This window comes from Pristiophorus japonicus, chromosome 1, assembly GCF_044704955.1.
Source record: "Pristiophorus japonicus isolate sPriJap1 chromosome 1, sPriJap1.hap1, whole genome shotgun sequence".
NCBI classification, from domain to species: Eukaryota; Metazoa; Chordata; class Chondrichthyes; family Pristiophoridae; genus Pristiophorus; species Pristiophorus japonicus.
Window position 1 is genome coordinate 132,320,757 of NC_091977.1, and position 25,993 is coordinate 132,346,749.

General features: G+C 43.2%; 1 protein-coding gene across 6 annotated transcripts in view; it reads right to left on the reverse strand.

The window, feature by feature from the left end:
• The window catches only part of LOC139265813 (sorting nexin-24), a 291,009-nt gene that overhangs the window by 85,845 nt on the left and 179,171 nt on the right, over positions 1-25,993 (reverse strand). The window contains exon 6 of one of the 6 annotated variants that reach the window (XM_070883303.1): positions 15,795-15,910. The exons of the other annotated variants lie outside the window; for them this stretch is intronic. Coding sequence (XP_070739404.1) covers positions 15,800-15,910 — 111 coding nt within the window. The 3' untranslated portion in view covers positions 15,795-15,799. Of the gene's footprint in view, positions 1-15,794; positions 15,911-25,993 lie in introns of those variants that run through there. 6 annotated transcript variants of the gene reach the window in all.

Genomic DNA, 25,993 nt, shown 5'->3' on the forward strand with positions numbered 1-25,993 from the left:
AGCAGAGTGGCAGGAGTGATGTGGTGCTGGCACAGGATAGGGATGATGGAGAAAGGGGACATGGAAGTGAGAACTTCCACTTTTCCCCTATTGCCCCCCGCCCCCACCAGTACCCGACATGCTGCCTCGTCTCCCGATTGCAAAGTCTGCCCCTGCACAGTTGCAGGTAGAGCAGTCTTTGATGGGACCCTCAGGGGCTTCAAAACCCAGAGCATAGGCCAAAAACATCTTAGCAGTCAGGACAAGGATTTCAGCAGCCTGCCTCTACCTCTGCTGAAGCCACACAGAAGCGGTAGGAAGTGCAAGTTGAAGAAATTATAACTCAGCAAGGGTGTGCACAAGGGTGTTTGACAAAATGTTATTAAGTTTCCCTTTTTTAATAATGCCACATAAAATATATTGATTTGTACCATTTCCACATCTTGTCAGCTCTCTCTTTCACTTGTTTCATGATGCATGTCAATACATGCCGGGACATGTTGGGCGGATGTGCAATGGGTGGATAAGTGGTTGGAGAACTGATAAGTGCAAAGAGAGGGTGGTGGTGGTGGAAATAGACCACGACATTTCATTTATGTTTCACACTAGGTGAACCTTCGCGATATTAGGGCATCTCTGGCAGCAATGTAAGTGGCTGGTCTGGCGATAGTGCCCTATCTTTATTCTCTTGCTCCTCCTCCTCTATGTTCTCATCATCCAAAGATGAGTGATGATCCCCTTTGCTCTACTCCACCTGCAAACCTCCCTCATGTGGACCTCTCTCCTATACACCTGCTAATCCCACCACAGCACGTTGTCGCTGTTGTGGATGGTGATGGTCTTCCTCTTCTGATGTGCTGTAAAACACATCCAAGGTGCCTCCCATCCTTATCTTGGCAATCTGAAATCCTCCATGGTTGAAAAAAGCTGTATCCACACAAGTACTCTTTGCCAGACATTTGCCAGAGGGAACTGAGACAGCAGCTGCAATAAGTCAGGTTTTATTCAGCTGGGACAATAACAAGTTTAAATACCCATCTGAATTAGCTCTCCCGCACTAAAAATATTTTTTATCCTCCACCCGCTCCCAACCCAGCCGTACTTGGGGATTAAAATCCTCGCCCTGTGTATCTATCAACATCGGTACATTTTTACAGTCAAAAAACAAAAGTACATTATTCTGCAGTTCCAATTCAGCAATTTGTTTTTTGATTCTTCTCTATGGACACAGCTCTTTATTCAGTCAATTCTCTTTGTAACGTTCTATAAATATTTACTTAAATCGAGTACATTTTTTTGCCCATGATCAAATCATTCCATACATGGTTTTGATAGTGCAGGACTGTTGAGTAAAATTATACGGTCAGTACCAAGGGTATTATGTAAAGTCAGAAATTTCCACTGCATGCACTGTTTGCCGTACTGAACCAGTTACAAATCTGGAGGGAATTGCTTGCCTCTTATTAGATTTTCTACAGCACAGCCATAAGTGATAAATGTACTGCTGAATTCAATGTCAAGTTAATCAATGCTGCCAAAGTTTTGTTGACCAAATGGCAATCCATAAAGCGAGCAGCATTTCTGCAGCCTTGTGACATCTCAGTCTACAGAAGCGTATGAAGTTCGAGTCTTCCTGGTTGGTAAGGGGATTCTGAAAAGCTGTCAAAAAAAAAAACAGCTACTTGTTTGGATCCCATGCATGTCTGAAGGATTGTTTAAGAATCTGCAGTCACTGAAATGAATCTAGTTTGATGGTTAAAACGCTGGCAAATCGATAACTTCACAGATGATGAACTCTTGTCAAGCAAAACATGTAGTAGCTTTAAGGCAGAATGCTACAGATTTATGCGTGGAGTGTCTGTTTTTCTACGAGTTACTGCTCCCACACCTTTAAACTAACAGACATCGAGAGAAAATTGAAGTAAAGCTTCTATGCTCTCCCATTTGCTGTCATTCAGAACAGCTGGCAGGAAAGTCGAAACAAGAGCAGCCCTCTAAACAAACTGCTGCCACACTTTCAGAAGCAATTATAGTCTTATGAAATATGAATTGCAATTGATTTTTTCTTACTGGGGTTGTTCCGTTACATGTTTTATGCACCCCAGACATTTATTTAGACAGTAATCTGACATGTTTTTGCTAGGAGAGGTGAAAAATGCAATCTTTGTGTAATCTTGAGTACTTTATTTTGTCTTCCTTTAACAGACACATAACTCGCCCAGAGATCTGCTTTGATAAAGACACCAAACACTACAATTATTGTAAATAAATAATCAAACTTGTTTGCTGAATACTGATTAACCTTTTTCGTGCCAATGACAAATGAACACCATCAAAGCTGCGAGACTGCATTCATCACTGCCATCCAGCACTAGAGTCTCCATTTTGGAGCGCTGTTCAGTCTTAGTAATAAGTGGAAGTGTAAACCAACGTTACACATTAGCATATTCTCTTAAAAAATATAAAGGTTACAAGAACATTCTCAGGCTTAGATGTGTATTCTAATTCAAATCACAGGTTAATTTATTCTATTCACAATTAGATGGGAAAAAAGAAAATCAAGACACAAAACATACAATATTGTTCATTATCTACCACCGAGTTACATCCAAATCACTCATACTCGTGTTTTCTGCGATCTTTAACACTTTAAGATTTTTAAGATTCAATTCGCCCGGTTCAGGCTCTGCCCACAGAACAGGCCATGTCCCCAGGTCAAAACTGTGAGTTTCGCCGAGTGCTCTACCTCGGAAAGACTCTTCAAATTGCACCCATTTCCTTAGATGCACAGGTACTAGTAGGCACATTTTAAAAGTTTTTTCATATCAAAGAATATTTAATTTACTAAGAAACTGATTAGTGTACACCAATTAAACTAATAAATGGTTCATAAGAACATAAAAAATAGGAACAGGAGGAGACCATTTGGCCCCTCGAGCCATTCAATAAGATCAAGGATGATCTGATCTTGGCCTCAACTCCACTCCCCATAACCCTTCAAAAATCTGTCCAACTCCTCCTTAAATATATTCAATGACCCAGCCTCAACAGCTCTCTGGGGTAGATTTTTGAAAGATAAGGAAGTCAAGGGTTATGGAGAGAGGGCAGGGGAGTGGAGTTCAGGCCAGGATCGGATCAGTCATAATCTTATTGAATGGCAGAGCAGGCTCGAGGGACCAGATGGCCTACTTCTGCTCCTATTTCTTATGTTTTTATGTAGAGAATTCCAAAGATTCACGACCCTCTGAGAGAAGAAATTCCTTCTCATCTCCGTTTTAAATGTGCAACCCCTTATTCTGAAACTATGCCCCCAGTTCTAAATTTCCACACTAGGAGAAACACCCTCCCTGCATCTACCCTGTCAAACCTTCTCAGAATCTTATACGTTTCAATAAGATCACGTCTCATTCTTCTAAACTCCAGTGAGTATAGGCCCAACCTGCTCAATCTTTCTTCATAAGACAACTCCTTCATCTCAGGAATCAACCTAGTGAATCTTTTCTGAACTGCCTCCAATGCAAGTATATGCTTCCTTAAATAAGGAGACCGAAACTGTTTGCAGTACTCTAGGTGTGGCCTCACCAACGCTCTGTACAGTTGTAGCAGGACTTCTCTGCTTTTATACTCTATCCCCCTTGCAATAAAGGCCAACATTCCATTTGCCTTCCTAATTACTCGCTGTACCTGCATACTAACTTTTTGTGTTTCATGTACAAGGACCCCAGATCCCTCTGTACCGCAGCATTTTGCAGTCTCTCTCCATTTAAATAATAATTTTGATTTTTATTCTTCCTACCAAAGTGGATAACATCAATTTTTCCCACATTATACTGCATCCGCCAAATCTTTGCCCACTCACTTAACCTATCTATAGCCCATTGCAGATTATTTGTCTCCTCTTCACAACTTGCTTTCCCATCTATCTTTGTATCATCAGCAAATTTGGCTACATTACACTCGGTCCCCTCATCCAAGTCATTAATATATATGATGGAGGGAGCAGCGTGCGGCAGCCCGACCCAGAAATCGGCGCTGTCCCGGCTTGCAAGACCATCAGCAGGCTAGGGCCATTGGACGGAGCAGCGTGCGGCAGCATACCACTGCAGGAGAGCGATGGCTGCGAAACCAGGTCGCTGATTGCAGTGCGGGCAGGCACAGCAGGAGGGGCGAAGGAGCGGAAGAGTTTGTAGAGGAAGTGACCGGGGCTCAGGAGAGGCATGAGTTTGGGGCCCAGAAGAGGCGAAGGCCCAGGTGCAGCACGGGCCAGCCCACACTGCGAAGTGTGTGCGCGCTAGGTCTGTGCAGCAGAGCTGGTCTCTAGTCGTCTTGGGTAATCCTTGCCACTGGACCACACGTTAAAAAAAATCCACTCACAGGCATCTTCCACCCTTCAAGATGTAGTTCGGGATCTGGAATATTAGGTCCTTCATTGAATCACCTGTGAACTCATCCCTTTTTAGCGTGGAAGCAAGTCATCCTCGCTTTGAGGGACTGCCTATGATGATGATGATGATGATAGATAGTAAATAGTTGAAGCCCCAGCACTGCTCCCTGTGACATTCCGCTAGTTAGTTACAGGTGGCCATTTTGTGCAGGCGCATTGTGTTTTTTTTCCCTCTTGCTTTCTTTTCCGCTCGCAAACGCAAATGCAGGGCGTGCCAACTTCCTGCGCCCATGCGCATTTAAACCAGCCCACTTCAGCCACTTCTGCTGAGGCTAGTGAGCACGATGGAGAGGAGATGGGCCTCACTCCACCTTGCTGGGAGAGCCAGACCACTCCCTCCTGTGTTCAAAAGAATATGGAGGGACAAAGCACAGGAGGTGTCTGCTGCAGACACTGTGTCCAGGACTGGCATACAGTGCCAAAAAAAATTCAACAACCTCACAAGGTTCGTCAGGGTGAGTACCATTTGCAACTATGCATGCCTCCATTACTTGTAACATTAATCTCACTACGTGAAGTCTTTCATTTATCTGGTCCCTCTCAACACTCAGTGGGGTGCCTTTCACAATGCATAACTAAGAGGAAGGCTTACATCGGCAACCATTGGCTTTAAATGATCTATGCACATAATTTGTTTCATTAAAATCATCCCTCACAATGCACTCCAACTGCTCCTATCGTTTTCTGAAAGATCACTTAAACTTCCATGGTAGATGCCTCCAACCAGCGAATACATACTGATGAAGCACATGTAAGATCGCAACAGATTGGACGGAGGCATCTACAACATTCACACAGTATCACCTATTCTACTGTGGTAGGCATATGTGGCACAACAGCAGAGAGACGCTTTTTGAATCCTTCCTATTTATTTCTTTGCTGTCAAAGCACTCCTACAATCGGAGGGAGTAGTTGCTGACAGGCGGGGGTCCGCCTCAAACATTACCTCTAACAGACGTGGAGAGGGTCTCTGCCCTCATCAGAGTCCCAGGTCGGACAGTTGCCGGAGCGATGGTGAGCCCCCTAGAGCTAGTGAGGGTATATACATGGATCATGCTACTGAATCCACTGCACTACGAGATATAATGGAGTACCGGCAGCCCTCAAATGAACCTGTGCTATGTCACCTTTCTCATGCCACCCTGCCTGCTCCCCTGCCACTAACCGCTCGTCTGTTGTTTTCTACTTCCAGATGACCAACCAGAGGCGCAGCATCCCTCAAGGGAGGCCTCCACTTCAGGCCATGCGAACGACAACAAGGCAATGGAGGACACTGCTCTGGCGGAGCATCCAAGCCCACCAGTTGTACCCTCTGGATTAAGCTCTTCTGGGGACGACAAAGGCTCCTGGTCCCAGTGACATACAGCAACGCAAACCCGGTGTGGAATCCCGTAGCCCATCTCTCCGGAGGGCGAGTCGGCAAAGTCGGTATGCTAAAAGACAGGTAAACCTTGAAGTGAACCTGGTGGAAATGTCCAGGGAGAGTGCAGTGTTGAATCGTGATCTTATTGATGCATTGGGACGGATCCCAGCGAGCAGTGACAAGCTCACTGTGACTGTTGCGGAGGCAGCGTTGCAGACTGTTGTTGTGAGTCGTGAATCCAGCGAGGCCATGTTTACCCACATCGGAGCTGGTGACCTCTAGAAGCGACAGTGGAGTTCCAGAGTGTGTGGCGTGTGCCACTGATCATGTCGCAGACTAGGACGCATTACAGGCACAAGCTTTGCTTGAGCTTGAGAAGGTGATACAGTCCATGTCCGCACCCATACTGTTATGTATGTAAACTTGTATATACCTTGTACAGTCACCAGAGGGCTCATCCCCTGGAGTCCCAAAGGATCCCACAATCCCTTAGGAGCACAGGTACTTAAGGAGGCCTCACAGGCTGGAGAGGCACTTTGGAGACCTGCAATAAAAGACTACGGTCATACTTTACTTTGAGCTCACAGTATCCAGTCAGACTCTTTATTCATATATAACATATACTCTCTGCGTTTCCCACTGTGCAACGGAGAAGTGATGGTGCAAAAGTATGCCAGCAAGTTGTGGAGAGACATCATGCTCAGGCTGCTAAGGCCCAGCCCCATCGGAGAGTGAGTGGCTCCAGGGAAATGGGAGGTGGTGTCATTCCTCAGGATGACAGCATTCCAGATCCCACCACTCACTCACCAACCATGCACCATAGACGGTTTGACACCCCATCCACCTGTGATTAATAACGTCAAGGAAGAGGCGCCCCAGTCGAAAGCCGGGCCTTCCAGGCCAGGAGCTGGTCCAGCGCGTCTTCAGTTGCGGTTTCCATTGTCTGACCCCCAACATAGCAGTCCTCTAGCAGCCTTGCTGTACGGCCTGAGGCCTCAGTGAGGAGGAGCAGCAGGCATGGGAGGGGGTTGAAGGTAAGGGGTCGGGGGGGAAGTCAGTCCAAGACGCACAAATAGCTGGCAAATAATCATGGAGCCTTTCAATTTTGTGCACTGCAGGAAGCAGTTATTCTTTTCTTAATATGATGTTCATTGCAGGGATCAGTAATGTGTCCATAAGTGTTCAGCCATTCTATTATGTAGGGTTCTGTGGGGGTGGGGGGATATTGAGAGTGTTAAATGTTGGTAAAAATTGTTCTTTGATCTTTGACATTGCTGTCTTGTGTCTCATTTGCACAATCAGTTGCACATTAGCCAGCATGGTGGCATCGAGTGCGAGGCAATGTTCAAACCTCCCGTACCCCGTTCAACCAAACCGGTCAATGATGACCTGCCTATGTAAGGCCCCTGTAGCGGCCACATCTCCACGCTGCCTCTCCTGTGGTCGTGGTGGTTGCGGTATGGGTTCCTCGCCAGGCTCCTCTTCCTCGTCTTCCTCCTCCTCCTGAGGTGGTCCTGCAATCCCCATTGGCAATGCCTGGCCCCTCATGATGGCTCAGTTGTGTAGCATGTAGCACACGACAATGAACTCAACGACCTGTTGAGGGGAGTATTGAAGGCTGCCTCCAGAGTGGTTCAGGCATCGGAAGCGTTGCTTCAGCATGCCAAGTTCCGGTGGTGGTGGGGGGGGGCGGGGGTCATGAGCCAGGTGGCCAGGCCGTATCCTTTGTCCCCGATCAGCCAGCTCTGACCTTGCCTTTGTCGCTGAAATATGCCTGAGACACTGCTCTCACGCAAGATGAAAGTAACATGTGTGCTCCCTGGATAGAGAGCATTGACTGTGAGAATGCGCAGACCAGCTGAATGTTTAGAGAGTGGTATCCCTTTCTGTTTTGGAAGACCTCTGTATTCTGTGTTGGTGCTCGCAGGGCGACGTGCATACAGTCAATCGCACCCTGAACATTGGGGAAGCCTGCAAATCGTCCAAAACCTATAGCCTTCTCATTTTGGCTCTCTCTGGTCATTGGGAACTTTATGAAGTTCATCCTGTGTGCCCTTGTTACCTGGCAAATGCAGCAATGTGTAGCATGCTGCGAGATGCAGCATATGTCCCTTGATGCTGCCGGGAAGGAGGCGGAGGCATAGAAGGCCAGCACCACAGTCACTTTCACGTCAACGGGCGGTGCAGTCCTGTTGCTGCTGGTAGGCTGTAGGTCTACCTATAGGAGCAGGCATATCTCTGTCAGCACTTTTCTTCTGAAGCGCAGCCTTCAACGACTGCGCATCAGAAATGTGTAGGCATAAGCAATGTTCCCTGTAAACCCATGAGGGCGTAAGGCCTCCTCCCCAAACATCTGCAACCTTTTCGATTCCGTTGCAAACCATGGACAATAAGCTTGAAGCCGCCTGCCAATAGCAATCAGCTGACCTGCCAATAGCAATCAGCTGATTTGCTGCCGAACTAGAATTGCCCCCATTGAACTCTCTTACTGACCTTGAAAACAAAGGGTTAAGTCACGTAAAAGTGCTGCTTTAAAGTGTGCACTCATGCAGCGTTCTGCACGCAACCGTGGCAGTCAATGACAACTGCGATAGAAGGTTCTCCAGCCTCCCTTTAAATATGGCGGAAATTGTGCATGCTGAAGCCTGGAACCGGCTGGTTTTTTTTGGATGGGGCTTGGGGTGGACGCCAAATCAGGTGTAATGCCCGAAAGTTCCACCTGGGGCATTAGCGCAGCCTTGATCGTCATCCTGACGGTCAAAGCAGAGGGGCAGTAAGTTTTTGCGCCACCGCAAAACCATTGCCGAAACCTCCGGCTGGGCGCTGAATCCTGGATGCCCCGTTTGACACCTAGAAACATCTTTTTCCTCTCCGCTGGGGTGCGAAACGGAGCGCAAATTAGCAAAATATTCAACCCTATATACCTGTAGAAGCTCTTACTGTCTGTTTTTATATTTCTTGCTCGTTTACTCTCATAATCTATCTTCTCGCTCTATTATTTTTTTAGTCATCCTTTGATGCTTTCCAAAAATGTCCCAATCCTCTGGCCTACCACTAATCTTTGCAACACTGTATGCCTTTGTTTTCAATTTGATACCGTCCTTAACTTCCTTAGTTAGCCACGGATGGTTCATCCGTCTCTTAATCTTTCTCACTGGAATATATCTTTGCTGAGGGTTATGAAATATCTCGTTAATGTCTGTCACTGCTTATCTACCGTCTTACCCTTTAATCTATTTTCCCTGTCCCTTTCACCAACTCTGTCTTCATACCTTTGTAATTACCTTTATTTAAGTTCAGGACACTAGTTTGAGACCCAAGTTTCTCACACTCAAACTGAATTTTAAATTCTAACATGCTATGATCATTCTTCCCGAGAGGATCCTTTACTATGAGATCATTAATTAATCCTATCTCATTACACATTATCATATCTAAAATAGCCTGCTCCCTGGTTGGTTCCACAATGTATTGTTCTAATAAACCATCCCGAATACACTCTATGAACTCGTCTTCAAAGCTACCTTTGCCAATTAAAAATCGCCCATGATTATTGCCGTACCTATTTTACAAGCCTCCATTATTTCTTGATTTATACTCTGTCCTACAGCGTAGCTACTGTTAGGGAGACTATAGACTACGCCTACCAGTGACTTCTTTCCCTTATTATTTCTTATCTCCACCAAACTGATTCTACATCTTGATCTTCTGAGCCAATATAATTTCTCACTGCTGCACTGATCTCATCCTTTATTAACAGAGTTACCCCACCACCTTTTCCTTTCTGCCTATCCTTCTGAAATATCCCTGAATATTCAGTTCCCAGCCTTGGTCACATAGCCATTACAGAGATGTGGTTGCAATCAGATCATACCCATTTATTTATATTTGTGCGGTCGACTCATCTATCTTGTTGCGAATGCTGCGTGCATTCAGATAGAGCTTTTAATTTTGACACTACTTTCTGATGCACTCTTATGTTTATTAACTCTGTCCCTTCCAGTCACACTCTGGTTATCATTACCCCTATCGCTACCTTGCACTATTGCCTTGTCCTTACTCTTTAACTTTTTAAATCTCCCCTCATCTGAACCCTCCCCCCACTATTTAATTTAAAGCCTTAGCTTTTTTTTAGTTCAGTGTAGCTTTTTCACATAATTTTCAATTATTTTAAATGTGGTTACTCACAGGTGGAGTACTGGACGCCTTGTTGAAAATGCTTATTTTTGGTGATAAACTCATTTTCAGTTGTATTAATAAAACTGCACCAGGTTACCACTCTCATGGTTGCCTCACTTCCTGATTGCATTGTGGGAGCACCTTCAGCACACAAGACTGCAGTGGTTCATAAAGGAGGCCCATCATCACTTTCTCAGGGCAACTAGAGATGGGCAATAAATGCTGGTCTTATCAATGACACCCATATCCCGAGAATTAATAATAATTTTAAAACAAACTGTCCTGTGGCGTTACAGATCTGTCATTTTTACATGGTGAGACATTGAGCGAAATACAGGTGCTACCTTCAAGGAAGCAGAGGCAATCTTAAGAGGTACTTCTTCCAGTGGATAATTTCATTACTATTGGCAAATATGGGGGAGTAGATTGCCTGCTCATTCTCTCAGCTGGAGCGATCTAGAAAATGTTTTCAATAATTTGATGACCACATTTTGTATTTTATTGTTCTCACATTGGAGTCCAAATAAAAGGTGTTGCTATGGGACCCCGCACGGGCCTTAGCTATGCCTGCCATTTTGTGGAATATGTCGAACATTCATAATTCCAGTCCAACTCACGTCCCCTCCTTCATCCCTTTTTCCAGTATATTGATGACTGTATTGGTACCATTGCCTGCTCTCGCCCAGAACTAAAAAATTTCATTCACTTTGCTTCCAATTTCCACCCTTCCCTCACATTCACATGGACTCTCTCTGAATCTTCCCTCATTTCCCTTCCCTTCCTCGATTTCTCTCTCTCCATTTCTGGGGATAGGCTATCTACAAACATCTACTATAAGCCCACTGATTCCCACAGCTACCTAGACTACACTTCTTCCCACCCAACACTCTATTCCATTCTCCCAGTTTCTCCGTCGCATCTGTTCTGACAATGCCACCTTCCACACTAGTGCTCCCATTATGGCTTCCTTTTTCCACAACCGAGGAGTCGCCGCTAAGGGTTGACATGGCCCTCGACCGTATCCGCCCCATTTCTGCTCTCAACCCTACCCCTTCCTCCCAGAAGCACGATAGGGTTCCCCTTGTCCTCACCTTTCACCCCACCAACCTCCACATTCAACGGGTCATCCTCCACCATTTCCACCGCCTCCAGCGTGATCCCACCATCAAACATATCTTCCCTCCCTTTTCAGCATTCCGAGGGACCGCTCCCTCTGCGACACCCCGGTCCACTCCTCAATCACTCCCAGCACCCCCTCCCCACGGCACCTTCCTGGGCAAGTGCAGGAGATGCAAGCAACACCTGCCCTTTAACCTCCTCCCTTCCCATTCTCCAGGGCCCCAAACACACCTTCCAGTTGAAACTGCAATTTACTTGTACTTCTTGCAATTTAGTATACTGTATTCTCTGCTCACGATGCGATCTCCTCGAAGTTGGGGAGACCAAATGCAGATTGGGTGATTGCTTTACGGAACATCTCCATTCAGTCCGTAAGGGTGAATCCGATCTTCCGGTTGCCTGTCATTTCAATTCTCCACTCTGATCTCTCCGTCCTCGGCCTCCTTCACTGTTCCAATGTAAGCTCGAGGAACAGCACCTCATCTTTCAATTAGGCATTTTACAGCTATCTGGACTCAAGATCGAGTTCAACAATTTCAGACCATAACTTCTGCCCCTATTTTTTTTCAGGCGGCAGCTGTTTATGATTCTGCCATCCCAATTTGCAATATTTAATCACTCCTGCCTTCCACTCTCTCACACTGTCTCTTTTGCTCTTTCCACCCCTCCCCCATTTCCCTGCCTCTGCACCTGCTTAAAATCTGTTACATCTCTAACTTTTACAGTTCTGACGAAGGGGCTCAGACCTGAAACGTTAACTATTTCTCTCATCAGGGATGCTGTCTAGCCTGCTGAGTTTTTCCAGCATTTTCTGTTATTGTTTTGAATTCCAGCATCCGCAATATTTTGCTATTGCACTGAACTGATGGTAGTTAGGTAAGGAAAGGAAAAACAAGAGATCCATTGCACTTCCCTTCCCTACAAAATTATATTTAAAGAAATCAAAAGGTGCTAATATCACCACATTTAGGGGCCGAAATTGTCTTCCGCCCCAAATTAAATGAATATTCTCCGCCTGAATTCATGGGGCTGAAAATAAAGGGAAATTGCCCTCTTTTTGTGTTTTAATTCGTTGTGGCGGTGTTTGGGTCAGCTGAGGGGCGGAGGTGTGTCGGGTGGGGTGGAAGGCGGGCGGTCACTAGCGCCGCGCTGAGTATGTCAGTGCGATGCAGACAGGCCACGTCGTGCTGAAGCGTAGCAACATTCCTCCCTTTCAGTTAAAGTGGAGGGCCGCTGCGAGCTCTGCAGCCACTTTCGTGGCACCCACTGAACTACCAGGGAGGGCTTCGGCGAGGCCAGCGGCCCAGCACCCAAGAGGGGAAGCCAGGCGACAATTAAAATAAAATGCTGGCCATGGCAGTGCTCCCTCCCCTTTAAGGGCAGACGCGGCGCCCAACCACCGGCAGCTTCCCGCCGGGAAAAGCTGTCGGGGGCACCAAGCGGCGGCGGCTCCGCTTCTGCAGGGTAATTTCCCTCGCGGGACGGAAAGGGGTCGTCGCCGAGCGATAAGGGGTCGGCGCGTGCCGGATGGGGCAGGAACACATTGGAAATCCGTTTCTGCTGCCCCCGACCCATAGGCAATTTCGGATGGGTCAGACCGTCTGCCTGCCCCCGGTTGGAAAGGCTTCACCGCCCCATTAAAATGGACCTTAAAAAAAGGGGCCAATTTCAACCCCTTAATATCTTATGCGATGATATATTGTGTATTTACTGAGTAAATATATACAGTACAGAATTAAATGCATTGGTCAAAATGATTGCAGGTTAATGGCAAGTTTAATTTAAACACAGTATACATTCTTAAGTGCTTGCATATTTAAGGTCATCCCTGGGCTCCTATTATTAGTTTTTAAATCTTCTTCGTTTCTCACACTGTTCTGTGGGGCCCTTTAAATATATGTTGGTAACTGCATTATGTAGAGCTGACACACTGGAATAATTTCAGACAAGGGAGTTCTCCTTTAGTTTAGTATGTTCATTCTACAGCATTGACTAAAATGTTTATGATCTCATTAGCAATTAAATGGGGTCAGGTTTGAATTTTCTTCCAAGTTTCTCAGTGATCTTTACAGGGATCAACTGTGGAATTTTGCAAACCAATGCTGATCAAACCATTTAATATCAGAGAATGGGTATTCGATAGCTAGCTGTGCTATATTTGATTTGGGAGTGCTTGTGAGGTTTACTGCCCCAATGCTAATGTTTCTCGATGAGCAAAAATCTCACCAAAAAAGTAAACTCTATGCCTACGCATCAAATAATGATGGTAGCACTTATCTGAAACGTTAGCTTACACCTTACTTGAAAAATTAATAATCAGATAATATCTGAAATCATATACTATCTTATCCCAGATAACTCTGGATAATAAAACTGAGATCTGCTACTATAATACTCACTTAAAAAGAGAAAATAAATGACGGAGGATTTTTTTGATCAAGTAAGAATCATACTTCATATTCAGTGAAAGTTATATCACTGTTGATACTCAAAACACAAAACTGTAGGATATATATACATTTTAAAATATTATTAGGACTGGAATCTCACTTTTCAAGCTAATCCAGGTTATATATTAAAGCAGATTCATAATAATATTGGTTTACTCTTCAAACATTATTGAAACAGCAGCAGATCTCAGATGCTAATAGATATATTTTAAAACCACACACAGGTGCAGTACATGACCATTTTTGTTTATTATTTATGAGGGATGTTGGTGCTGGGAAATGAATCATTGAAACCAAGGCTTAAATTTTTAACAACTATATAAAACTTTCAATTCTGGTAGCTCTCGGTAACTTTTTTGTGACTTTTGCTGTGCTCATCAAGATGTTAGTGTTAGTGCTGGCAAATGGAACATTTTCCATTTCAGGTACCCGAAGTCAGCATCAACTATTCCCAAGTCAGATATAGCACAGGTTAGCTGCAGAGCAGAGCTCCCTCTGCCCTGGCCCAACAATGTGCTTTAGCTCCAACCTCTTCAGAGTAACCCCTAATGCATTAAGGTGATATTTTTCATTTTCCATACCAGCCATCCCATGGCTTCTCTAAGATTGCCAATTTAGTGCTGAATTAGGATGAATTTTCTGCTGTTGCCCCAAGCCCACTGGGAACTGATGCCCAAACTGATTCACATAAAACCCTTACACACAGACAGAAGATATATAAAGAAATGTCCTCTTGATTATCAGATGAGGATTAGGAATCATGATTAATTGTACATAAAGTAAAACTACTTTGATGACCAGATATAGTAGAATTTGGTTACTGGTTACGGTATATACTCGATTTTACAACAGTAACCTGTGAGGAGTAACACGGCTTTCTTCTGGTTTTCTTGCTAATTCTCGGATTGTCCAGTTCATAATAATTACTAGTTATATTATTAATTTTACATGTTAGTGTTTACATAACTAAAGCAAGCTACCCCACCCTCCAGTGTGTGCCGATAGCTAACTTAATTAATGCTCAGACGCAGTCAGCACAATCAGGAACTGCAAATTTAATTTCATTAAATAATTTGTAACCAGTAAACGCTGGAGATTAATGTAGTTTCTCCTGTTTGGTTCTCTTGCTAATTCTCTGATCGTCTAGTTCATATTAATTCCCAGACCTTGTTAATTATTTTGTAGCTGTTTAGTCATTTAAAAATATATATATATAATTCCAGTGTAGGGTCCATTACCAGCATGACCCTACCGCTGCCAGAAACCCTCAGCAGATTAAGGGCTCTGACTGGAGCCCATTCATTTTCACTCCAAGTCTAATTACTGCAGTCGGCCTCCTAACAGGTACCTCTGCTATCTTGCATTTGAGTTCTCTAGTTGCTTCAGAGGACAAATACAGAAAGATTAATTGTTTGCTTTGTTTCATCCCTGGAGAACCGTGGGTGCTTAATCAAGAAAAATAATTCCTTCTAGTGTTGATGTGGTGATTTGAGAAGACTATAATTGTATAACGTAGATGTAGCAAGGTGCACTTTGTAAGAGCAATTTCTTTTTAGCTGTGTAGTACCAAGAATATAAGTGAAACAAACATTAAAAAATCTGGAAAATTGATGAGTCTTGTTACCATTTTTCAGAGTAAGTAATTTGGCTGTTGTGTGTTTTTTATATTTTGACCGATAATGTTAGGTAGTACTGTCATTTGTAATGTCTGGTAGTTCAGAAATCCAATCAAGGAGACAATAATAAAAACCGTATTTCCAAATTGTTCTTAATTGCGAGAGCACAGGCAGTGGTAAATGCTGTGATGCCTCCAATTAAAAAGAGCCTCCTTTCTACTGAGGACCATTAGTCCACATTTCACCTATCTGATAAGCAAGACATCAAATAGTGAAACAGATTAATTGCATTCAATTAATTGTAAAATAACTGAAGGTCAAATAAAGCTAACAATAACAAATGCAAATGGAAGTAACTGCACAATGAACTCTAAACTTGATCCAGTCGAGTACATATAGAATAATGAGTGGTCATGGTAGAGTTACAAAGGTTTAACAGCGCACGTGTGTTGATTGTAGTAATAGTTTGCCAAGCTGCTACTAGAAATACATTGAAACATTACATAGAGTGCATAGCACAGAAACAAGCCAATTGGCCCAACTGGTCCATATCGGTTCTGATGCCATAAAATCTCATCTCCCACATTTCTGAAAAGAACTGGTATAGGCTAAATGACAGCTCAAATAAATATCAACCCAAAAAATCAAATCAAGTAAATTTTATTCCTTTTTGCCACCCATTATGCTGTCTACCTCCAGGCAGCAGGACAGACTGGTTTAGGCTTCTGACTTCTCGGTCAGTCTCACTTCTGATCAAACACTGCAAAATACAGAAAAATAATTTTATGTTTTTAGCTTTTGATATAAATTATTTAAGGTACTCTAGTTTATTTCAATTGAAGAATTGAACTTAGAATGATTATGATGCCTTTTGTTCAGTTCAGTACATTAATGACTAAAGCAATTGCAACATAGTGTCAATGTGTACACATTTCCTAAATGTATAGTAATTTGAGTAAAAGATGTTTACAGGAGTAAAGATCATATATTGTGCTGCTGTTTCTATCTCTCCTTTTCCACTTCGCTCCCCGTAACTGGTTCCTGTTCTGTATTCTTTTGTTTTGGTCTCTTGTCTTTTTCTTCTTTCCTTTTCGGTGGGAGGTGGGTGGTGTAGCAGGAAGAGGAATTACTCGAGGCTGTAGATTGCATTTCGGTGGGGGCTGTAGAGAAACATGGCCCTCAGTGGGTCAGTTTCCATTCCCTCCTCAATCACTCATGGTTTTCCCCACCCCCGCATGTCACTCTACCCCTCATCTTCCCTTTTCTATTCCAATGACCCTCTTACTCTCATTACTATCCCGCCTCCTGTCCTTTGAACTATCCATTCAACTGTTGTATCTCCCCCTACCCCTTACTCCAATGTCATTCATTCACTTCATGCTCAACTTTTCATCCACTTCCCCACTAGTGCTCACTGCCCCAAGAACAAGTGGCAAGAGGCCAGTGGCTCTCTCACCCTCAACCATTTCCCACCGTCCCTTCCCTCTCATACCCTCTCTTCCTATCTTGTTTCCCCTCAAAGAAGCTTTGTTTGATTTTACGGTTCGATTTTAAAAATCTAATTAAAATCAGGAAAGAAACTACTTCTCTACCTTTCTCTGTGTCTTTTTCATTCTCTTCCCTCGATCACAAAGGTGTTAGAAATTAGAATGCGTCTCACAGGTGTAAGCAATTAGCATTTACCTTTTCTAATTACCTCAGTATTGCACTGGAGTGTAAACCTAGATTTTTGTGCTCAAGTCTCTGAAGTGGGAATTGAACCCACAACCTTCTGACTCAGAAGTGAGAGTGCTACCAACATTTATTTTTTTATTGCATTCTTGCTACAAGTGTAACCATTTTTTAAAATTGACTGGGCTGTTGATGCAGTCTTGGATATAATCTTTTCTTCGTCAGCTTTTCTCTGCAGTCAGTTCTTTTGGAAATACAGGATTTCCTTTTTCCGTGATAGTCAACATTTATATCTAGTACTTTTTTTCCTTAAGTTTGTGATGGTTGGACTTTACCTTCTTGCTTCTCAGTTTTGTTCTTGCTAGGATCACAGTATTTTTCCTCTAATGTTCCAAGGCAACAGAAATCAATACTCCAACATTTCCCCTGTGTTATACACCATCCTGTACTTCAGGGCTATTACCTATTCATTTTCTGCTGTGTGGTTTGTTTGTTTAATTAGTTCTTTGTGAGACAGGTGTGAATAGTTTAATCTTGCTTATCTCCAGTTTCCTTCTTTTTTCAGTTTATAGGTTTCGTTTCCTCAACGAGAATTACCTGTATCGGCTCTTTCATGTTTAGATGTCAACCTTGGCTCATCATCATCATCATAGGCGGTCCCTCGAACGAGGATGACTTGCTTCCACATGAGTTCACAGATGTTTCAATGAAGGACCCGATGTTCCAGTCCTGAACTCCAGTTGAGGGGGTGGAAGATGCCTGTGCTTGGATTTTTTTAACGTGCGGTGACTGTTGCACATCAGCCACCACACGGGCTCGACAGAGCTAGGCCTTTATCCAGTGGCAAGGGTTAATCAGGACGACTGGGGACTAGCTCTGCTGCACGGACCAAGGGCGCACACATATCAGTGTGGGCTGGCCCGTGCTGCCCCTGGGCCCACGCCTCTTCTGGGCCCTGAACTCACACCTCTCTTGGACCCTGAACTCACACCTCTCATGGGCCCCGATTACGTCACTCCACGATCATGTCGCTCTGCAATCTCTCGTCGCACCTTCGCCCTGACCTCGCCACTCCTGCTGTACCTGCCCACACTCCAATCAGAGGAAGTGCTGCACTAATGAAGGTGCCAACTTTCAGATGAGACGTTAAACTGAGGTCCCAAGTAGGCGTAAAAGATCATATGGCACTAGTCGAAGAAGAGCAGGGAAATTCTCCCAGTATCCTAGCCAACACACCTCTCAATCATTCGCAAAATACTGTGGATGCTGGAATCTGAAATTAAAACAGAAAATGTTTCAGGTCGATGACCTTTCGTCAGAGTTTTGACGAAGGGTCACAGACTTGAACTGTTAAGTCTGTTTCTCACACATGCTGCCTGACCTGCTGAGTATTTCCAGCATTTTCTGTTACCATCTCTCAATCAACATTACTAAAATAGGTTATCTGATCATTTATCGCAATGCTCTTTGTGGGACCTTGCTGCACACATTAGTTACCACAATATCTTACATTACAACAGTGACTGGTTGTAAAGTGCTTTGAGATGTCCTGAGGTCAAGGAAGGCTCTATATGGGTGCAATTTATTTTTCTTTCCTATTGGGAAATTTTGAGCTATGGATGATGATGTTATACTGACTGGTGCATTGGCATAATTACTATTTTACCAATATAGTTTCCATACAATTTACACATTGAATTAAAAAAAATATTGGTGTATTTCAGGAGTAGCTGATCTCTAGCTTAGCAGAGTCAATCCTATAACATTGGAGCTTTCTCACAGTGCATTGCTCTACAATTCTAAGGATTATATGGTTTGTTTATATTGGAGTCATTTCCTAATATGTTTATATTGTAGGACAGTTTCATCAGCTGAACTGAACAACTTTGAATCTTAGAATAACTTTGTATGCAGGCGCAAAACAGGCAAGGGGGGGGGGGGGGGGGAGAGAAGTTAGTACTCTTAAAATTCAACTCATGTGGTATGGATTTTTGTTACTTCTACTTGTGACAAGAATATTTGCAGTCTTCTTTACCATCCCTTCAATCAGATGTGTGGCTGAAAAGCATCCATTTGGGTGGTGCACACCATCCTAGATAGCAGCACCTCCACCCTATTTTACATTAAGAATGTGCCTCATTTTTTTTAAATAAAAGTGCATGCCACATTTTACAACTAAATTGAGATTTAAGATCTCCATGGACCTTGCCGTCGGCAAAGGTGCAGCATTGAAAATTTGGAATTTCACCCTTGTACGAAACCAGTTCTTTGCCAGCACTAGGGCTTGTGCTGGGTTGTTCAGAGATGCAACAGGCTTGTGCTGCTCCATGGTGCTAGCCTCAGTTAAAATATGTATTGGGAAGTATCCAGAAGTTGGATCCAGAAATTGGGCAACTTCATGCCTCCTGTACGGCTCAGAGACATGGAGCACATACAGTAGACACCTCAAGTCGCTGGAGAAATACCACCAACAATGTCTCTGCAAGATCCTGCAAATCCCCTGGGAGGACAGACGCACCAACATTAGCGGACTTAACCAGGCCAACATCTCCAGCATTGAAGCACTGACCACACTTGATCAGCTCCGCTGGGCAGGCCACATTGTTCGCATGCCAGACGCGAGACTCCCAAAGCAAGTGCTCTACTCGGAACTCCTTCACGGCGAACGAGCCAAAGGAAACGTTACAAGGACACCCTCAAAGCCTCCCTGATAAAGTGTAACATACATCCCCACTGACACCTGGGAGTCCCTGGCCAAAGACCGCCCTAAGTGGAAGAAGTGCATACAGGAGGGCGCTGAGCGCCTTGAATATTGTCACCGAGAGCATGCAGAAATCATGCGCAGGCAGCGGAAGGAGCATGCAGCAAACCAGTCCCACCCACCCTTTCCCTCAACGACTATCTGTCCCACCTGTGACAGGGACTGTGGTTCTCGTATTGGACTGTTCAGCCACCTGAGTACTCATTTTTAGAGTGGAAGGAAGTCTTCCTCGATTCCGAGGGACTGCCTATGATGAGTAGTTTTGAATTTTGTCCTGATAGGTGATTAATGGCTCATTTAGGTAGTCATGAAATAGGGGATGGGAAAAATTGTTGTAATGGATAGAAAACTGGCTTAAAAACAGAAATCAGAGCATAGCTACGCATTGGAAATATTACAACTGGGAAAAGGGTTATATGAGTAGCCCAGGTGTGACCTTTCGCATTTCCAACAAATGAAGCACTCCAGCAAGTGCTTAGTAAGAGATTCTCCAGGTTTGAAGATAACACCAAAATAGGAACCAGCAATAATGATGAAAGACAATGCAACATTTTCAGAAGGATTCACATCCTTTTAGGTAACTAGACAGGCTAGATGCGGAAGAATGTTCCCGATGTTGGGGAAGTCCAGAACCAAGGGACACAGTCTTAGGATAAGGGGCAGGCTGTTTAGGACTGAGATGAGGAGAAACTTCTTCACTCAGAGTTGTTAACCTGTGGAATTCCCTGCTGTAGAGAGTTGTTGATGCCAGTTCATTGGATATATTCAAGAGGGAGTTAGATATGGCCCTTACGGTTAAGGGGATCAAGGGGTATGGAGAGAAAGCAGGAAAGGGGTACTGAAGGAATGATCAGCCATGATCTTATTGAATGGCGGTGCAGGCTCGAAGGGCCGAATGGCCTACTCCTGCACCTATTTTCTATGTTTCTATGACAAACACTGTTTAATGTGGATCAGTGTTAAATAATTAATACAAGATCCATATATTAAATAGAAAGTCCATATAAAATATACTGATCAGGAAAAAAACCTGGGGATTGTAACATATAAATCCATTTAACTAGTACTTGTCTGCAGTAAAAAAGTGAATGAAAGGTACTGGATTGCATTAGTACAAGAATCTAGAGTACAAATCAATATTGTTGCTATACAAGAAGTTTAATCAGACCCCATCTGAAGCACTGTATGGACTGCTAATCATAAGGAAATCACTGCCCTTAAGAGGGTATAGAGTCAAGCAACCAAGATTATTCTGAGATTGAGGAATTTAAATTATGAAGAAAGATTAAATTGGGCTGGTTCTTTTTAGGAAAATGAGACTAAATGAATTTTTCAAGATTATGAAAAGGATTGACAAAGTTCATCAAGACAAATTGTTCACTGTGGTGAAGGGTATAAAGACCTGATACAGAAATTAAAAATTGGAAAGTTGAATGGAAGTCAAACATCTCATTCTGCTAATAAGTCTAACAGACTAGAATAAATTACATGGGAAGACTGAAGCAAATAGTGTGAATGGGTTTATGGAGCAGCTGGATGCACTTCTGGAAAAGGGATTGAGAGAAGAAATTAGGCAAGTTGGGTTTTAGGTTAAATCAAAATGGAATGTCTGTTAGGTCGAATAGATTGGTGTCCTCACCTGCACCATGGTCCTTGATAGGCTGCACTAGCCCTCACATCCAAATCCCTCAATGTTCCTGCTCCTCCCCAATTACCTTTGCAAACTGCTCTAACCTTATGTCCTTCCACATACCCGCTATCATCTAACATTGGCCTCTTCTCATTCGCTGATCTACCATCATTGGCCACTCCTTCAGCCCTTTGAACACCCTCTCTCAGCACATCAGTCTCGTCACCTCCCTCCATACCTTCAAACACCTATCGTCTTTTGGAGTAGAATGGTCAGTAGAATTACACTATTCTTTCTCCTAATTATCACATTTTAAAATTTATCTTTCCAGTGTTTGTACCTTTCAATTCTCCCTCATGGACAGCAACAGCCTAATGATTAGGTGGCCAAAACTTGATACAACGTTAGTTCTTAACCACCACTCCCATTTTCCCAGACAGCAGGTGCTGGTAATGGAGGATGGCTGCACCAGAGCCACTGGGAAAGGAGGAAGTATGGGCTGATGTTTTGGGTGGAGATCCCCCATCGGTTCACAGCTGGCAGGGTGGTCTGCATTCCTGGCGTCTACCAGCCTTTCTTACGCTATATTCCCGGGCCTCTTTGCCAGATTTTCTATGCTTCTCCCCTCCTCTGCTATAACCATTTCCACCTCCTCTGGACCCATCTTTTGTTTCTTTACGTCCTATTACCACCCCCTTTTGCTTGCACTATCATCCCTTTTGTCATTTACTCACTTCTGCCCTCCACCCTATCCCTTTGTTCTTTCCCCCTGCAATTCTCCACCCCCCCTGCCCATTCCCTGGCTCTGCACTGGCTTAAAAATGGTTAATTTCTAACATCTTCCAGTTATAATAAAAGATCAACGACCTGAAATGTTAACGGTTTCCCTCTCCTCATATGTTGCTTGACCTGCTGAGTGTTTTCCAGCACATTCAGTTTTTTTAAATTTCAGCTATCCGTTTGCAGTATTTTGCTTTTGTTCATTCCCAATAGGGTCTGATCAACACATTATACAGCAGCAATATTGATTTGTACTTTTATTGTTCTGCACATCCAGCAATAATTTTACCAAATTTCCTCCCAGCCCATCCCACACCAGTTTTAGTTTAAATATACCTATACTGGCAACAGAAGCAGATAAACAGATAGGTGAAAATTGAATGTGAAAAAGGGCAAGTCTGAGACTGGAGTAGGCAGGATATGTGCAGATTTTGCAAGGTTTGCCTGCCATTTAGACTGGTCAAATTCCCTATGCTTCCTTGTCAACCTTGGTCACAGGCTATTACTTCTGGTGGGTTTTATTGATCTATCAATTCAGAAATGGTAAACAGCGGTAGATTTGGTTCCTGACACTACTAAATGAGTGTATTAGTGTGGATCTAATTTGGCACTATGAAACAATACTGATGCAGCTACGGAGAAGCTTGTGGCTCTCATTGTTCAACCTTCCCATTTGGAGAGCAGCAGAGGGATGGAATGAAACAAAATATGGATAAAACAAGAGGGGGGAGAAAATAATCAGAACAAAATTAGAAACTTCTGATGTTTACAACACTGGATACTGGGCACAATGAGCTGAGAAGTACCCACTGAAAATTAATTTTACTAGCTTGAAGCATTCTGTAACCCACCTGTGGGAGCAAGGACTTCTGTCTCTTACACAAAATATAAAAATACAATTGTTATCTATGCTGAGAATACATTTGTTCTGTTACATATTAGTTTGTTGTAAATTACAAAATATAAATTGCACATCTTAGGTTTGCCTCACACTGATCATCGAGCAGATTGACAATCTAATTTAACCCAAACACACGCTGTCAAAAGAACTACATTTGATACAAGTATAAATTACTTATTTGGTCATGTATAAATTACTTATTTGGTCAAGAGACACACTTTAAATGTCTGATTTTAGGTGCATTAACTTGTAAAATGCACAATATTTGTTTGGGAAAAGTGGCAGTACAGATATTCCAATATGGAAAATGAAATAGAACTAGAGTCTTCGGGCTAGAGTTTCCCTAACCTGTTTTTCTGGGCCCTCATCCGAGGTGCGCCGCTTTTGTCTGTCTCCAAGCGCGCCGAAAAAAGACGTCCATATTCTGGCTGCTCCCCAACCTCTCCTCTGTCGTGGCACAGCGTGGCCCAATCGATTGGGGGCGGACAATGCTGGGACCTCTGCACATGCGCGCTAGAGTCTGCGCGCATGTACAGTAGCTCCTGGCAGGCCATTTCTGCAAATGTGTGCTGCAACTGTGTGGGAGTGGCCCGAAGCACGCCATCCCTAGCCCTGGCCAAATGGGCTCCCTCATCGGCGGCCCGCTGCGTTCCCTAAGGTAGGACTTCTATTTTTTATTTGTTATTTACTGATGGATTTTGGTGCTTTAGGTGCAGGGATCCTTCGGTATTTTTATTTGTTATTTATTGATTGCTTATTACTTTGGTCTTGGTGCTTTAGGTGCAGGATTCCTTCTATTTTATTTGTTAATTAATTACTTATTACTTTTTGTGCTTTGTTTGCTTGATGGTGCTTTAAATGTAGTTACTTGCGCCGATTCCTTAACTCTAGGTAAGGTTTTTCTGTGCGGACAGAAGTGGCAACATATGCTGGCCTAAGTTAGTTTGGAGCAACTATTTGCTGGCCAAACGCCTAAAACAGGGGTAAGTGAATGGGAACGTCCCCTTTTGAAAAAAAAACGGAACTAAAAAAAAAAACCTAACTAACTCACACACTAGCGCAAATTAAATGGCCGGAATTGCAACTAAAAAGATAGTCCAGAAAAATCAAGTTGCTCCAAAAAAAAAGGAGCAACTCCTGGGGAAACTTGGGCCCTTCATTCGGCAATAATAATTTTAAACAGGAATGGGAAATCTTTCCAACAACCTACCTTTATATAAATATATATATATAAAAAACTGGATGAGCACACAAGTAAAGAAAGCAAATATATTAACCAGTAAATCTGTGAAATCAGCAATGTATTATAAACTGATTGCTGAGCTGAGAGTTAAGAGGCTATTTTTCAAAACTATGTCAGTTTCCAAAAAATACATAGTTTTACCACCATGTGTGACAGGTGAAGAAAGATGTGTCCAGAGCTGAAAGAACTGATGTAGTTCCTACCACCTACATTTCTGAATCCAAATTAAAAAGCACTATGACAATTGAGCAGAGAGTTTTGCCACCGGAGGGAAAATTGCAGTGGTTCACTTAGGCCATTACCAAAGGCCTGAAGACACAATGGGATCTGAAACCAGCAGATAGAAACAGTGATGGATTTAAGTTATTAGCACAAAGGAAAATGATGGATGGTATTCTGCTTTTCTTAATCTACATCATCATCTAGATCTACCAAAAGATACTTTTGTGCACTAATAAACTTAGTTAATGCCCAGATAAAATCAGAGTAGAATAATCTGACTGTTAGGCTGCATCCATATCGATCAATAAAATCACTCGTACCAAGGAAAGCACAGTTACATTCTGACAATCCTGGTCATTAATATTATTTAACAGCACTAAGTCGACATTCAGAGGAAGAGCGATTTTAAGTCCTTTTCGCCTTACGATACTTTTGTCTTCATAATAGGTTTGTAAATACTGTAGTAATGGCCTCAATTTGGAACGATTACTGCTGAATTAGTGGCACTTTCTAAGCATGAAATATTTTTGAGTGTAACAAAAATGTGGTTTTTGGACAGTATTTTAAAATGAAACACACTTTCATTTGATTCAAAAATGTGATAAATCAGCAATTTTCCAGATATATTTAGTACACCAAATCACTGAAGATATTGGTTTAGCAGTTTCTTGATGTAAATAAATCTAATTAAGTTTTATTTAAAATACTAAAAACAGCACTCTCAGTAATGCTATCTTAAGAACACAAGAAATAGGAGCAGGAGTAGGCCATTTGACCCCTCGAGCCCGCGCCGCCATTTAATAAGATCATGGCTGATCTAATCATGGACTCAGCTCCACTTCCCTGCCCGCTCCCCATAATCCTTTACTCCCTTATCACTCAAAAATCTGTCTATCTCCACCTTAAATATATTCAATGACCCAGCCTCCACAGCTCTCTGGGGCAGGGAATTCCATAGATCTACAACCCTGAGAGGAGAAATTTCTCCTCATCTCAGTTTTAAATAGGCAGCCCCTTATTCTAAGATTATGTCCCCTAGTTTTAGTTTTCCCTATGAGTGGAAATATCCTCTCTGCATCCACCTTGTCGGGCCCCCTCATTATCTTATATATTTCGATATCATCTCTCAATCTTCTGCACTCCAATATGTATAGGCCCAATCTACTCAACCTATCTTCTTAAGTCAACCCCCTCATCTCCGGAATCAATCTGGTGAACCTTCTCTGAACAGCCTCCAATGCAAGTATATCCTTCCTTAAATATGGAGACCAAAACTGTATGCAGTACTCCAGGTGTGGCATTACCAATACCCTGTACAGTTGTAGCAGGACTTTGCTGCTTATATACTCTATCCCCCTTGCAATAAAGGCCAACATTCCATTTGCCTTCCTGATTACTTGCTGTACCTGCATACTCACTGTTTGTGTTTCATACACAAGGACCCCCAGGTCCCTCTGTACTGCAGCACTTGCAATTTTTCTCCATTTAAATTAGAATTTGCTTTTCTATTTTTTCTGCCCAAATGCATAACCTCACATTTTCCCACGTTATACTCCATCTGCCAAATTTTTGCCCACTCACTTAGCCTGTCGATAGCCCTTTGCAGATTTTGTGTCTCCTCCTCACAATTTGTTT